This window comes from Octopus bimaculoides, chromosome 4, assembly GCF_001194135.2.
Source record: "Octopus bimaculoides isolate UCB-OBI-ISO-001 chromosome 4, ASM119413v2, whole genome shotgun sequence".
NCBI classification, from domain to species: domain Eukaryota; kingdom Metazoa; phylum Mollusca; class Cephalopoda; order Octopoda; family Octopodidae; genus Octopus; species Octopus bimaculoides.
Window position 1 is genome coordinate 86,652,460 of NC_068984.1, and position 15,180 is coordinate 86,667,639.

A 15,180-nucleotide genomic window follows, 5' to 3' on the forward strand; every position below is an offset into this window, starting at 1 on the left:
CAATCTGATTTGGCAGAGTTTCTACAGCTGGATGCCCTTCCTAACGCCAACCACTCCGAGATATATATATATATATATATATATATATAGCTGCTAGAATAAGAATGGCCCGGGCAAAGTTCAGAAAGCTCCTACTTCTGCTGGTGACAAAGGGCCTCGCTCAGAGTAAAAGGTAGAATGTGTGACGCATGTGTACAAACAGCCATGCTACATGGCAGTGAAACATGGGCCTTGTCTGCTGAGGACATGCGTAAGCTTGCAAGGAGCGAAGCCAGTATGCTCTGCTGGATGTGTAATGTCAGTGTGCATACACAACAGAGTATAAGCACCGAGAGAAAAGTTGGACTTAAGAAGTATCAGATGTGGTGTGCAAGAGAGATGACTGCGCTGGTATGGTCATGTGGTGAGAATGGATGAGGATAGCTGTGTGAAAAGTGAGGGAACCTGTGGAAGAGGTAGACCCAGGAAGACCTGGGATGAGGTGGTGAAGCACGACCTTTGAAAATTAGGCTTCACCAAGGCAATGACTAGTGACCGAGACCTTTGGAAATATGCTATGCTTGAGAAGACTTGGCAAGCCAAGTGAGACCATAACCTGTGGCCTATGCCAGTGGTGTAACCAGCTCACTTATGCGTACTTTTCCTTCATTGGACACAAAACGCTGTTTGCGGAGACCTGTTGAGGCAAGTGAAATCAAAATCGAATTCGATGACAGCACCGCATGACTGGCATCTGTACTAGTGGAGCACTAAGAGCACCATCTGAGCATGATCGTTACCAGGGCCGCTGACTGGCTCCTGTGCCAGTAAAAAGCACCATTCGAGCATTGCTGCAATTATTAGCATTTTGAATAAGCATACAGAGACTCTCTTTGTTGGTTTATTTTGTATGATAGTAGACTGTCAATGGAGAATGGTAGAAAAGCAGAAAAATTGTCTAACAGATTAAGAGTCTTTTTTTTTTTGTGACTTTATATTGACCATTCACCATTTATTACTCTTGTGCCTCTAAAGGTTTTTTCCACAATTTACATTTTCATAAATTCTTTAATTAAATATTTATTATGTATGTTGAGATTTTGCTTTTAGCAGACCAGAATGTGTGCCTAGATAATTATTCATAAACCCCACTTATCTGAAATATCAAATAAATGGGGTTTACAATTCCTGCAAAGAAATGCTTCAAAGATGTTGAGATTTTATTATTTTATATATTGGACTTCAATATCTAATATTTATTTTTTTAAAAAGTTTGATATTTATGAAAAAAAAAATGTCCTTGTAGTACAGTTGATTGTTTAAAATATTTCTGATTTATTTGTTTCATTATAGAGGGATACATCCATCATCACTAAGACCAGGATTCATGTGGACAGCGACTCTGGGCAACCCCAAACTAGAACCACCACTGAAATAAATTTGCCCAAACCCCTATTAAATAAAAGCTTTAGTGAGCCAACACTTGATGTCAAATTTAAACGAACAGGTTTGTGTGAACCAATACTTCATCTTTTACTTGTTTCAGTTATTTGACTGGCACTGCCTTGAAGGGTTTTAGTAAAATAAATCGAGCCCAGAACTTATTTATTGGTCTCTTTGCCTAACCTCTATGTAACAGGGACATAAACATACCAACATTGGTTGTTAAACAGTGGTGGGAGACAAACACACACACACACACACACATGTATATATGACAGTCTTCTTCCAGTTTCCGTCTACCAAATCCACTCACAAGGCTTTAGTTGGTCTGAGGCTATAGTAAAAGACACTTGCTCGAGGTGCCATGCAGTGAGACTGAACTCAGAACCATGTGGTTGGGAAGCAAGCTTTTTACCACACAGCCACACCTTTCATTATAATTACTTTGGCTTTATTTTTGAGCTAAAGATTTGTGATATATTTGATAATAATAAAGCAAAACATTCTAATCTTTCATAAAGTAAAATTACTCTTTTACTTGTTATGGTCTTTGGACTGCAACTATACTTTGGTGCTGTCTTGAAGGGAAAGGTAGAAATCACTTGATTAAGCATTAAAATGATTTTAATGCTGAAGAACAAATGTGGTGGTCATGGTTAGAATATCTGTGATCATAGGTCTTCTCAGTCAGGTCTGATGTTGACTAATCAACAAGAAGCCACACTCCTGTTCCTCTTTGGGAAAAAAAAAAGTCTTCTTTCATCTCTTAATGCTAACCAATTTCTATTATTCAAGATACACTATACTCCAACTGCTTTCCTCAGTGGGGTTTTCTGCACTTAAATAGAACTTACTCCACTGTTCATTTCTCATTTCTTTGTCAACAATAAGACTTCCAATTATTCTGGCTTAAGGTCTACCTTTCTCATTCTGCTAAATTCTGTTGTTAATAAATGAACACCTAAAGATATCTGGAGCTCCAATTCTCTTTAATCTGTCAGAAAGTTAGAAATAGCAAAATTTATCTTTTTTTAACCAATATGGTACACTCATTCCTGACATGGTCTACATATTTCATTTGTCATATTTTTGTACGATATTCAACAAAATTCTGTTCTCAAGTTACATTTGTTCCTATGTCCAAGTGATCTTTTTTCCATGAAGAATTTTAAAATTTTACCAGACAAGTTTAGACATTTATAATTGTGTCTTTGTCCAGTCTTTTATCATCATCATCGTCCGCTTTCCATGCTGGCATGCGCGGGACAGTTTTTTACTGAGGGATGGCAAGCCAGAAGGCTGCACCAGTTCCTACAGTTGGATGCCCTTCCAAATGTCAACCACTCCAAGAGTGTAACGGATGCTTTTACGTGCCACCGGCATGAGGGCAAGTCAGGCAGTACTGGTATTGGCCATTTTCAAATGGTGCTTTTTACATGCCACCTGCATAGGAGCCAGTCCAGCGGCATTAGCAACGACCATGCTTGAATGGTGCTTTTTTTATGTTCCACTGGCATGGGAGCCAGTCAGCAGCCCTGACAATCACACTCGAATGGTGCTTCTAACATTCCACTGGCACAAGTGTCAACCAGGCAGTACTGTCATCGACCATGACAGCTATTTCACTTGCCTCATCAGGTCCTCGCAAGCATAGTTTATTGTCCAATGATTGAAGGGTACTCTTAAATGGGCTGACTCTCCCTAATTAGTTGGGCTATGACCCTCTCCATTACTTTCATTACCTGATCCAACAAATTGGTACCTCTGTAATTATTTGTATCGAATGCGTCACCTTTACCTTTGTAGCAGTTGATTATGGTGCTGCTACACAAGTCATTGGGTATGACTCCATGACCTGATTGACTATACAGGTGACTAGATTATAGCTGACACCGCCAGATATTTTAAGCATCTCTGCAGTGATTCCTGATGGGCCAGGGGCTTTCCCTGTCTTCATACCCTTAATTGCTTTATCTACCAAGGTACTGTCAATTCGGATAGCTGGTCCCTCTGTTGGGTCGACATTCGGCAAACTCTCTTTCTTCTATTCATTCTCTTCATTTAGCAACCTTTCATAGTGACGTCTCTAAGTCTCACAGCCTCGTTAAATGCAAGTTAGCCGTCATCCATGTGGGTGCACCGTGAAACAGCAGAGAAACTCAAGTTGCCGGTGTCAGAAAATATTATGATAATAATGAGATAGAATTGAGCATTTGAAAATCTTAAACTACAGCTATAACCAAGAGTTTTTGGTCAGTCAATCTGTGACATTAGATAAATGAATGAATAAGTGACGATAATAAATGAGCGTGAAAGAGAGGGGGGAAAGAGAGAGAATTGGATCAAGCGAAAGGGATCTCAAGTGTGTTTTTTTTTAAACATACAGCGTGGAAGACAAAACTGTTTACATAGGTAATGAAATGAACTAATAAGCTAATTGTGATGATCTGTGCTGAAAGAGGATAAGAGATGTACGAGGTTGAAAGAACATTTTTGATAAAAGTAGTTTATGATATGATTTTCATTCTATAGAAACTAAAATATTTTTCCATTTTGTTCAGTTTCTTACTCACAGATTTTTATATTATTTAATGTAATATACTTTCCATCTCAGATTCTGCTGGTGATGAGTGTGAAGAGGTATGGACCTTGCGACCTAGAAGATCTTCTGAATCAAGACGAGCTCGTCATCGGACACAATCTGAGTATGTTTACTTTGTTGAAATGTTTTCTTTCAATTTATTTAAATGGTTTATTGTATTGTCATAAAATACTTTCAGTGTCCTGAATTCAGTAAATTGTGACTACTCTTTTATAACCACCTTTCTTTTATTTCTGTATTACTTAAATAACCAAAATAATTGAATCATTAATACTAGCAAAACATAGTTGCTTCGAGTACCAAGTAGATTCTCCATTGAGGAATACTCAACTGTCCACCACACTAGAAATATTCTTTCAGTCTGAACATACTGTCCAACTAGGAAATAAGTTGGAGAACATTTCCAAACCTGCCGAGAGATGCAGGGTTCATGTTATGTTTACTATCTCAAATTGATGTTCTCTCTCCCTCTCCCCCTCCTCCCTCTCTCTCTCTCTCTCTCTCTCTCTCTCTCTCTCTCTCAGATTGAAATTGCATTTGTCATGCAATGGTAACTCTCAATGATTTTTGTTTTTATTGTGTTTCAAGCAGTTAAAGTTGTATTCACACAACAATAAAAACCAAGCAACTCATTTTCTTGCAATCATTCTAAAATAGAAATTAAAAACAATCCACTTTATATAGAAAAGTTATTGTAAATGGTTCCCTGTACAACAAACTAAGATAATGGAATGATGTACAAGAAATGAAAGTTGAGTGGGATTTAAATGACAACTTCACCAGAACTAAGTTAAGGAAAAATGGAATCTGGATAAAGATTAATCTAATGGAATATTCTTTTATTTGTTTCAGTCATTTGACTGCGACCATGCTGGAGCATCACCTTTAGTCGAGCAAATCGACCCCAGGACTTTGTAAGCCTAGCACTTATTCTATCGGTCTCTTTTGCCGAACCACTAAGTGACAGGGACATAAACACACCAGCATCGGTTGATCAAAAAAAAAAAAAATTGGCAAAGTTAGGCACCAAATGTCTGCTTGGTATAAACATCAAGTTTCTGTTTGCTGAATATGCAGGCATTGATGATAATGTAGATGAACACTTGTTTATAATGATGACATTAGCAAGTTCATTCATAACAAACATCCCTAGTAAAAAAATATATTTTTAATTATTTACAAGTGCCAGTAACATTTCAGATGTTTGTTTGAAAAATAAACTTCTAGATATTTAAATTCTGCTTTGAATCGCTACTTTTGCACTTTTATTTTTATGAATTTATTGAAGATCATGAAAGATACTGTATATTTCTAGGTCTAAATCTCCTATGCTGAGGAAAGCAAACTCTGCAAGTTCTAGTCTCAACTCAGTTCACGTGTTTCATATTATACGAACTGTAAAGCCAGAATACTGTCAAATTGTGAGTATATTTTCCAAATGCTGGTATTATTCTAAATATAGATTTTGTATGTATTTGTAAATGTATATTCTCCAGAATATAGCTTGAAACTATATTTTTACTGATACTAGTATGCTAAAAAAAGTAAGAACTTTTTATTTTTCAATCTAGTTGTAAAGAGAGTAATGTTTTTATTTAAGCCGACCATATTTGACTCAAATATTGTACCTGTTTTATATTCAAACTGGCCAGATTTGACTTTGCATACCTACCCTACAAAATCATTCTAAAAATAGACAATTGCATCATCGAAATGTTGAAGCTACAAGTTAATGCATGGTTAATAGAAAACAGTTTGAATATATAAGCATTACATTTGGCAGAATAATCTGATGCTAAAGGGTTACTGTTCTGCTAGAGAAAATATGCATAATGTGAATCTCAAACTGAGAATATAACATTTATTTTTAAAGAGGTTGGCCTTTTGATCTTTCTAACACAAAAGTGACAGGCTGATGGATCAACCTGATGACTATCTATGGGTTAATGCTGCAAGCTGAAGACAAAATGTAAAGAAAATTTACTGTGTGCTCACATGTTGTGAGTTTGCAATCTGCTTTACTTAATAGGTATCTGGTTCTAAACTTTAAAATATTCCAGAACATTGAAACATTACTAGTTGTTGTTTAGTCTTGGTTCAGCTCTAACTGAGCAGATCTTTGATCAAAAGTCTTATAGCTGTGACCTCTCTGTCTTTTTAGGGGCATCTAGAACTACAATATCCCATGTGTACTTTCTTTCTTTAAAAAAGTAGGGTGCATTTTGTGGGAGGTTTGACTGCTGTTTCTAGCAGGTTAAACAACTATTTACAGGCTCTCTCAGCTAACAATTCAGTTGTGCCACTCGATGAAAATACCAATGAGCATAACTAAAAAGAAAGTAGCATTTGTAATTCAGAGGGGAATAATTATTACTTAAGAAGAGATGCTTAAACAGTTCAAGGAAAAATATTGGACTTTGTTAAAGCAGCCCAGTCACAATGACATTGATATGTAAAACTACTTTTTAAATCTTTCATAAACTTATATTTCATATTGATTTTTTTCTTTCATTACAGTGTAACCAGAAATTTAAATTTGGCTCTAAAATAATGCGCTGTAAAGGTAAAATTATTCAATTTTCCCTCTCTTTCAATATTTTGTTGTTTTTAACTCCTAATTTTTAAAGATCTTTTTATAAGGTCTTATATATATAAGAATTTTTTTTTAATCCTTTTTCTGAACTGAATATTTAAAGTAAATTACATTGTTCCATCTATAGAATAAAGCTGTCATTCTCTTAATGTCCCACTCCAAGTTGCTATACCACGAGGGGCTATAGATTATCAGTGTAACATGTAAAAGTGGCACATGAATGCCTCTTGTTGTAAAGGTAGCTGTCCATAGATCCCGAGGAAAGTTTCTCATTCATTTTACACTTCAAAATCTAGTGTTTTATTTTGAACTAATTTTGATTTTTGTTTTTAAATTAACTTATTTCATATAACTGAATTCCTGATTCCATTTGTTAGTGCTTACCCAATACACCATCTCCTCCCAACACTTCACCTAAAGTCCTTGCTCTTTCTCCTATTCTCTCTCTCAGTAGTGGAGGCTCTTTCACCCTGTTATTTACAAGATGATCTCACTAGTGCTGGTAGCATGGAAAAAGCACCTAGTGCTCTCTGTAAAGTGATTGGTAAATTGAGAAGCAACAGCACAGGTTTTGGGAAGATTCTATCTCTGGTGAGGGCAAAACAACCTCTACAGTGCTAGTGCCACCAAAAAATGCACTCAGTTCATTCTGTTAAATAGTTGGTGTTGTGAAGGGCATCAAAGTGTAGAAACCAAGCCAAACCTAAGACACTGGGGCAAGCCATGGTCCTCCAGCATGTCAGATCCTGTCAAACTGTCCTACCCATACAGGTATAAAATGGTGATGGTGAATTTGGCTCACAAAACACATATGCTATGATGCTTATAATATTCGTTAACTTTATATATATATATATATATATATATATATATATATATCCTCTGAATAAAAGATACACAGAAAGATCTGTAAATGATTTTCTTTTTCTAACAAAGATTTATTTTACTCCACAGAATGTAAATTTCATCGACATCAAGAATGTGAAGAACAGACTCCTGTGCCTTGTATACCAGTATCAGTTAGAACTCCAGGGCTTACCAAAAACGAAATGGTAATTCTTTTTTCTGTCTATGACTCAGCTTGTTTACTGTTCAATGACATAAGATTTCAATAATTTTTTCTTTACCGTAAATAAACCCTCTCTATATTTTGCCAATAATGTGTAATTAGAAGCTTATGTGTAATTTAGAAGCTTACATCATAACTACAGTTTTGAATTCAGTCTCACTGCTTGGTGCTTTAGAGAAATATCTTCTTTCAGTTTGAGTCAAGCACAGCATTGTGAGAAAAACTCTGTGAAAGACCATTCTTGTTGTTGGGTAGGTTTAATCCATTGCTAGGTTTAACACCACAACTGGCCCTTGAGTACCTTTTAGTAGCATCCACTCTATTGCCAATATCAAGTTCAGTTCAGGACAGTGAGCTGGCAGAATTGTTAGCATGCTGTGCAAAATGCTTAGCAGCATTTTTTGTCTTTACATTCTGAGTTCAAATTCCACCAAGGTTGACGTTACCTTTCATCCTCTTGGCGTAAATAAAATAAGTACCTGTTGATCATTGGGGTTGATGTAATCAACTTACTCACTCTCTCAAACTTCCAATATCTAGTTCAGGTCTCCTATCCTTAAAAATTAGATATGGGCTTACAATGTGAGTTCTTGTAATAGACAGATAGACATTTTCATATCATCTTCATCATTTAATGTCATTCCTCCTATGCTAGCATTAGTTGGATGGTTTGATTGGATCATACAAGCTAGAGGACTGCATCAAGCTCCAATGTCTACTTTGGCATAGTTACTATAGCAGGATGCTTTCCCTAATGCTAGCCACTTTACACAATGTACTGGGTGCTTTTTTACATGGCAACTGCACTAATGATGTTACCAAGTAACTTGTAAGACAAGACCCTTCAAAAGAGTGAGGTCACAATATTCAGGGAGGTGGCTTTGTACTAGGTGTTGAGAGGCTAAACTATGAAAGAGGAACAGGTGTCTTACTGTAGAGGAGATACATGACTACTCCTTCAGGGAATAGATATGTACCTCTTGTACTCTCTGAGACCTCATCTCCTCCAACCTTTCTCTGAGAGAAAGGCTTGTGGAGATGCGGTCTCAGGGTGTAGCCTCCATGATACAAGAATTTAGTTAAAGAGAGCATTAAGGATGGCTGAGTGAGTAGGGTTTGCAAAAGTGTGAAAGGAGAGTGATAGATAGTTAGTGACGGGGATAATGGTGAATGGGGGACATGTGTGATTCTCAGTTTGTGGGATAGTTATGGAAAAATAGGAGTGGGTCAGGAAGGAGGAGGTAGTAGGTGGTAATACATAAAAGAAATTTAGAGAAGTTCTGATTGAAGCTTTTGGCTAGAAGTGGGAGATAGAGACATGTAACATAGAGGGCAACCTATAGGACAAATCTGCGATAGGTGCAAAGTTCCATCTATACCAAGGGAAATGCGGTAGCAGAACAGTGAAGTAGACAGAACCATAAAAATAAAGAGACAGGCTTGGAAGAATGGGATTAACAGAGAGTTCTACTCAGTAGCTAGAAAAGAAGCTAAATGACAAGATATGTGTAGCATAGAATCAGAGATGTAAGGTGTTGCTAGTTGCAAGACAGTGTATCAGAGAATATTGAGATGTAGGATAGAAGTGTGTATGGAAGCCTAACTCAATATAAGTGATTCCGCAAAGAAAGGCATGGAAACGCTACTTTGAAAGACTACTAAAATATGGAAAATGCATTGCAGCTTTCCAAATTGAATCCAATGGAAGGATCAGCCATTCTAACTGACAGTAGTAGGATAGGTAAAACCAATAAAGGATTTCATGCATATAGATAATATTAGGATAGTTTTTATCATCATCCTTTAACATCCATTTTCCATGCTGGCTTGGGTTAGACAGTTTGACTGGATCTGGTATGCTGGAGAGCTGCACCAGGTTCCAGTCATCTGTTTTGGCTTGGTTTCTGCAGCAGGATGCTCTTCCTAATGCCAACCACTCTACAAAATGTATGTGTCACCAGCACTGGCCATGACCGTGGTTTCGCTTAGCCTGACATGTCTTCTGAAGCACAACAGGTCGCCAGAAGTTTCAGGGAGAAAAGACTTTCTGTTTGTCTCTTTATCTATATCTGTATATCTATACCAAATTGAAGTCTTCTGGGTTTTCTTTTTCTTTTTTTTTTTTTAAACCTTTTGGCTCTTTCTACCTTTAGCTTATTTTAAAAAAATTTTAAGGCACCCTAATCAATAATATGATGTGTAAATGATTTTCATTTTTTGCGAAGGACAATGGTTGGGGTTGTGATATTGTGCTATAGACCACATAATCTGTTCAGATCTTACAACTATACAATTTTACTTGCCTCAGTTTTTCCTGATCAGACAAATAGAGCTGTTCCTTCTCTTCACAATCATTTCCTTAGTATTTCATTGAAGATTTCTCTTATTTTAAAATTACCAATGATTGCTTTCTTTGGCAATAAATTTCTTAAAAGTTTAAATCTATTCTCTTTCTTTTTTTTTTCTTTTTTACCAGGGTGTTCTTGCTGACTATGCTGGTCTAGATTCTCCTAGAATTCCTGGGATTATTGTAAGTATTGTTTGCTCTATAGTCTAAAAGAAGAATCCCTTGTTTGTCTCCATTGTCTTCCATTGCATTAATTTTTTTCTCTTTATCTAAATTCTTAACCGTTCATTCAGTATCACATGAAATGTCTTCTCTAAACTTTATTCTGTAGCAGCTTTATGTACCATTAACTTTGAACAGAGCATTTCTTTGTTATTATCTTTTTCTTTGTCACATGATTTGAGCTTTACATAGTGTTTATAGTGTTGTTTATCCTAACATCAGTCCTGACTGAGCAAACCCACATTCAGATATTACATTTTCTGACTTCTTTTTCTCTTCTCTGTTTTTTTTCTTTTTTGTATGTCTCAGATTACAAAATGTTCTTTTGTTCAGGGAAATTTATAGGCTGAATAACTGAAGAGATTCCCTCGTCAGTGATTTATATTGGTAGCACTTATGCTATTTTCTGTATCCTTATTAGTACTTTAAAAAACAAAAAAATTGATAATAATAATAGTTATATATATATTCCAAAAATTTTAAAACTTAATTTCTTGATTATTTTATAGCAACGTCTTACTGCTGAAGTTGAACGCCGTGGTCTTAATGAAGTTGGAATTTACAGAGTTCCTGGGTAAATATTATTATTAATGAACACTTATTTTAGATAAATGATTTGCAATTATCAAGGTTATTTCTGAATATCTTGAATGTTATTCATTCATCTTCCATTGTTATTTCTCACCAGGATTCTGAAAATATATTGCAACTGTGATAAGTGAAGTCAGTTCGCTGATGACAATCATTAAATTTCAGACATGTACCCCATACTTTCAACAGTTCATTTTATTGGGTGCAATATATCAAGTGGAATAATAAATATTAATTTTGAATCTGGATTGTGTTATGCATAGGGAGGTGTCTATTATTGAGGACTAATCATTTTAAGCCAGAGAACTGCACTGGCCTCCAGTCTGCCTTGGCTTGATTTCTATGGCTAGATGTCCTTCCTAATGCCAATGACTCAACAATGTCTTTTATGTGTCACCAGCACAGGTGCCTTTCACATGTCACTGATATGGGTGCCTTTCACATGTCACCGGCATGGGTGCCTCTCACATGTCACCAGCACAGGTGCCTTTCACATGTCACAAGAGATGTTTTAACATAACACCATTCACCAAAAACAGACTTACTCAAGTTGAGTTTAACAGGAATCTTTTTCATAAAGTTAGTTGATATGACATTTGCTTTTGTTTCGGTTTATAGTTCTGAACGAGAAGTCAGGGAACTAAAGGATAAATTTCTTAGAGGCAAAGGGACACCAAACTTGGTGAGTAATATAGCTTTTACATCTTAATTTCTTAGCCCTTTTGATACCAACCCACCTGAGACTGCCCTGGTTCAATGATAATTTTTTGTTTTAAAGTAATTTAACTTAAAAATTTCCATCAAAACTCCATGTTAATTCATGTTCTACTAACCAACTTGCAAATGAGTTACTTTATTCTTCATTCTTTTCAAAACGAATTGATACAAAGACAGTATATGTCAACATAGGTATGCTAACAAATGGGTTAATGGTCACAATGTTTAAAATTTATATATTTTTAAAATGACATGACTGTTTTTTTGGCATACATATTTGGTCATTAAATGTTGTGACTCTTGGCTAGAAGATCCCTCCTCCAAACTGTATTAGTACAATGCATAATGGATGGCACATTAAAAAGTGTCTGAAAGAATGAACATCTGATTGCTAATACTGCAACTATATTCTCTATTCATACTAAATGTGTACCATGATTCAGTGGAACACCACAGTATTTCTCTGTATGTTCACATACACCTTTTTTATTGATTTGATACAAGGACATGAATTTGTTTCAGTGCAGTTATAATCAATTGAATCAATTTCCGTTCACAATTCCTACTTATTTTATGAACTTTTAAGGGATAAGAACCAAACTGAACACCAACTGATTTATAAGACAGGCAAACCTAAATACTGTAAGCTATTTAGTCAGACACTCCATTATTTGTTCTGCTGTACTCACTCCTATCATGTGACTACAAATTGTCTATTTCAGTCTCTCATTGATGACATCAATGTTATTTGTGGCTGTTTGAAAGATTTCCTACGATCTCTGAAAGATACATTGGTCACTTATGAATTGTGGCCTCGTTTCATAAAATCCGTCAATGGTAGGTTCTCCATAGTTTGATTTCTATCATTATTTTCTACTTAATCTGAGTTATATTGATGAAAGTGTTGTTGATTTGGATAATGCTGAAACTCTGGAAAGTAAAAAAAAAATCTCTTAACTTTGCATTTGCCCACATGTACCAAAATCGTTTTCCTTTTCTTTCTCCAGAATATGATAATAAAGCCAACATTCAAGCTGCTCTTTGTGAAGTAATTAGTCGCATGCCACAAGCTAATCGTGACACATTAGCATTCTTGATAAAACATCTACAATAGTAAGTAATCTTTAAAATTTTGTTTTTGTACATGTTGGCACTCCGTCGCTTACGACGTAAAGGGTTCCAGTTGATCCGATCAACGGAACAGCCTGCTAGTGAAATTAACGTGCAAGTGGCTGAGCACTCCACAGACACGTGTACCCTTAACGTAGTTCTCGGGGAAGATTCAGCGTGACACAGTGTGACAAGGCTGACCCTTTGAATTACAGGCACAACAGAAACAGGAAGTAAGAGTGAGAGAAAGTTGTGGTGAAAGAGTACAGCAGGGTTCGCCACCATCTCCTGCCGGAGCCTCGTGGAGCTTTAGGTGTTTTCACTCAATAAACACTCACAATGCCCGGTCTGGGAATCGAAACTGTGATCCTATGACCGCGAGTCCACTGCCCTAACCACTGGGCCATTGCGCCTCCACTTTTTGTACATAGATATGTGTCAAAAGTAGTGCTGGTTGTATTTAAATTTTGTCAATTATGGGCAAAACTAGGATTACAAGTTAGACAACATTGCTAGATCATGTTATTAAATCTTATTTATTTCAGTGTTTCTCAGACTCCTGATTGCCGAATGCCCAAACAGAATTTAGCTAAAGTGTTTGGGCCTACCATTGTTGGGTTTTCGTCTCTTAATCCAAATCCTGCTGAAATTTTTAAAGAAACTAAATTACAGTCAGAAGTAAGTATATTCTATTTATTATTGGTTCATTTGGGGGGGGGGGTTAACATCCTTTTTACCATGCTCACATGAATCAGACAGAATATTGTTGAAGCAGATTTTCTATAACCAGATGGCCTTCTTATTGCCAACCCTCACCTGTTTTCCAAGTAAGGTAATATTTCACTATAATCAGGCATGTTTACTCAGAATATTGGAAATAAAGGACACCTCTTGCATGACAGTGATATTTGTTAATGTAATGTTATGGCAAGGAGACAGTACACACATGTACAATGGGCTTCTTTCAATTTCCATCTACCAAGTCTATTCACAAGGGTTTGGTTGGCCCATGGCTATAGTAAAAGACTTGCCCAAGGTGTTATGCAGTGGGATTGAACCTAGAACCACATGAATGGGTTCTTACCACACAACCACGTCTGCTTAATACCAATTTGTATTCCAGTTTATAATAGTGTTGAGTATTTATTGCAATGAGTATCTTACTGAAAATTAGAACAATGCCAACCAAAATATAATGTAGTCGATATTATTATGTCTGTTTAGCCTCAAGTCAGCCTGAGTTGAGCTGATCCATCCCAAAGCATTCCAGCCATGGTTGTCATGACTATCTTTTTTCCAGTACTTCATTATCCATTACCACAAAGAGTGTTATTGAGAGATATGGCTGCTATTTCTCGTGAGTTGAGCAGAAGTTCCCTCATTGGCTCTTATGTCTGTCACCAAGTACCATATTTTATATCCATCCTTACCATTTTAAGAAATTTCTACTTGCTGTACTTAATACTCAAAATGTAAATGCTTGGAAGGTTTTCTTTTCTTTTCTTTCTTTTTTTTTTGTTGTTTTTCTTCTCCCTAATTATCACCTTTGGTCAGTTATTCATTTGGGGTTGTCATTTGTGAAATAGAAACCAAAATATTGACAAAAGTTTTTTAAAATTTTCTCTGATAATATTTTCTCTCTTCTGAACTTCAGGTTATGGAACATTTACTTGATATATCAACAGAGTACTGGAATACATTTTTGAGGTCCAGCAACGCAAACATAGAAAACCAGACACCTCATACTCCTGAAGAAAAACATGGTTAGCTTTAATCAAAATTAACTTTAATCATCATCATCATCATCGTTTAACGTCAGCTTTCCATGCTAGCATGGGTTGGACGATTTGACTGAGGACTGGCAAGCCAGAAGGCTGCACCAGGCTCCAATCTGATCTGGCAGAGTTTCTGCAGCTGGATGCCTTTCCTAATGCCAACCACTCCGAGAGTGTAGTGGGTGCTTTTACGTGCCACCAGCATGAGGGCCAGTCACATGGTACTGGCAACGGCCACACTCAAAAGGTGTTTTTTTAAGTGCCATCTGCACGGGAACCAGTCCAACGGCACTGGCCACGACCTTGCTCGAATGATTTTCTAATGTGCCACCAGCACAAGTGCTAGAAGGCAACGCTGGTAACGATTATGCTCTAATGGTGCTATTTACGGGCCACTAGCATGGAAGCCAGACAGCTGCTCTGGCAATGAACACGCTCGACAGTGCTGTCAGTGCTCCACTGGCGTGGTGACCAGTCATCGAGTATGGTTCAATTACAATTTAACGAATCATTAAATTTCATTTACATCATCATCATCATCATCATCATCGTTTAACGTCCGCTTTCCATGCTAGCATGGGTTGGACGATTTGACTGAGGACTGGTGAAACCGGATGGCAACACCAGGCTCCAGTCTGATTTGGCAGAGTTTCTACAGCTGGATGCCCTTCCTAACGCCAACCACTCAGAGAGTGTAGTGGGTGCTTTTACGTGTCACCCGCACGAAAACGG

The 15,180-nt window shown here is 36.7% G+C and overlaps 1 protein-coding gene across 3 annotated transcripts in view; it reads left to right on the forward strand.

Moving 5' to 3' along the window:
* Positions 1-15,180, forward strand: part of LOC106870227 (rac GTPase-activating protein 1) — a 43,897-nt gene that overhangs the window by 23,397 nt on the left and 5,320 nt on the right. For all 3 annotated transcript variants that reach the window (XM_014916243.2, XM_052967192.1, XM_052967191.1), the window contains 12 exons: positions 1,333-1,486; positions 4,037-4,127; positions 5,340-5,445; positions 6,542-6,587; positions 7,572-7,669; positions 10,163-10,216; positions 10,765-10,829; positions 11,465-11,528; positions 12,286-12,400; positions 12,571-12,676; positions 13,219-13,351; positions 14,328-14,436. In XM_014916243.2, the coding sequence (XP_014771729.1) occupies positions 1,333-1,486; positions 4,037-4,127; positions 5,340-5,445; positions 6,542-6,587; positions 7,572-7,669; positions 10,163-10,216; positions 10,765-10,829; positions 11,465-11,528; positions 12,286-12,400; positions 12,571-12,676; positions 13,219-13,351; positions 14,328-14,436 (1,141 nt within the window). The remainder of the gene's footprint in view (positions 1-1,332; positions 1,487-4,036; positions 4,128-5,339; positions 5,446-6,541; positions 6,588-7,571; positions 7,670-10,162; positions 10,217-10,764; positions 10,830-11,464; positions 11,529-12,285; positions 12,401-12,570; positions 12,677-13,218; positions 13,352-14,327; positions 14,437-15,180) is intronic.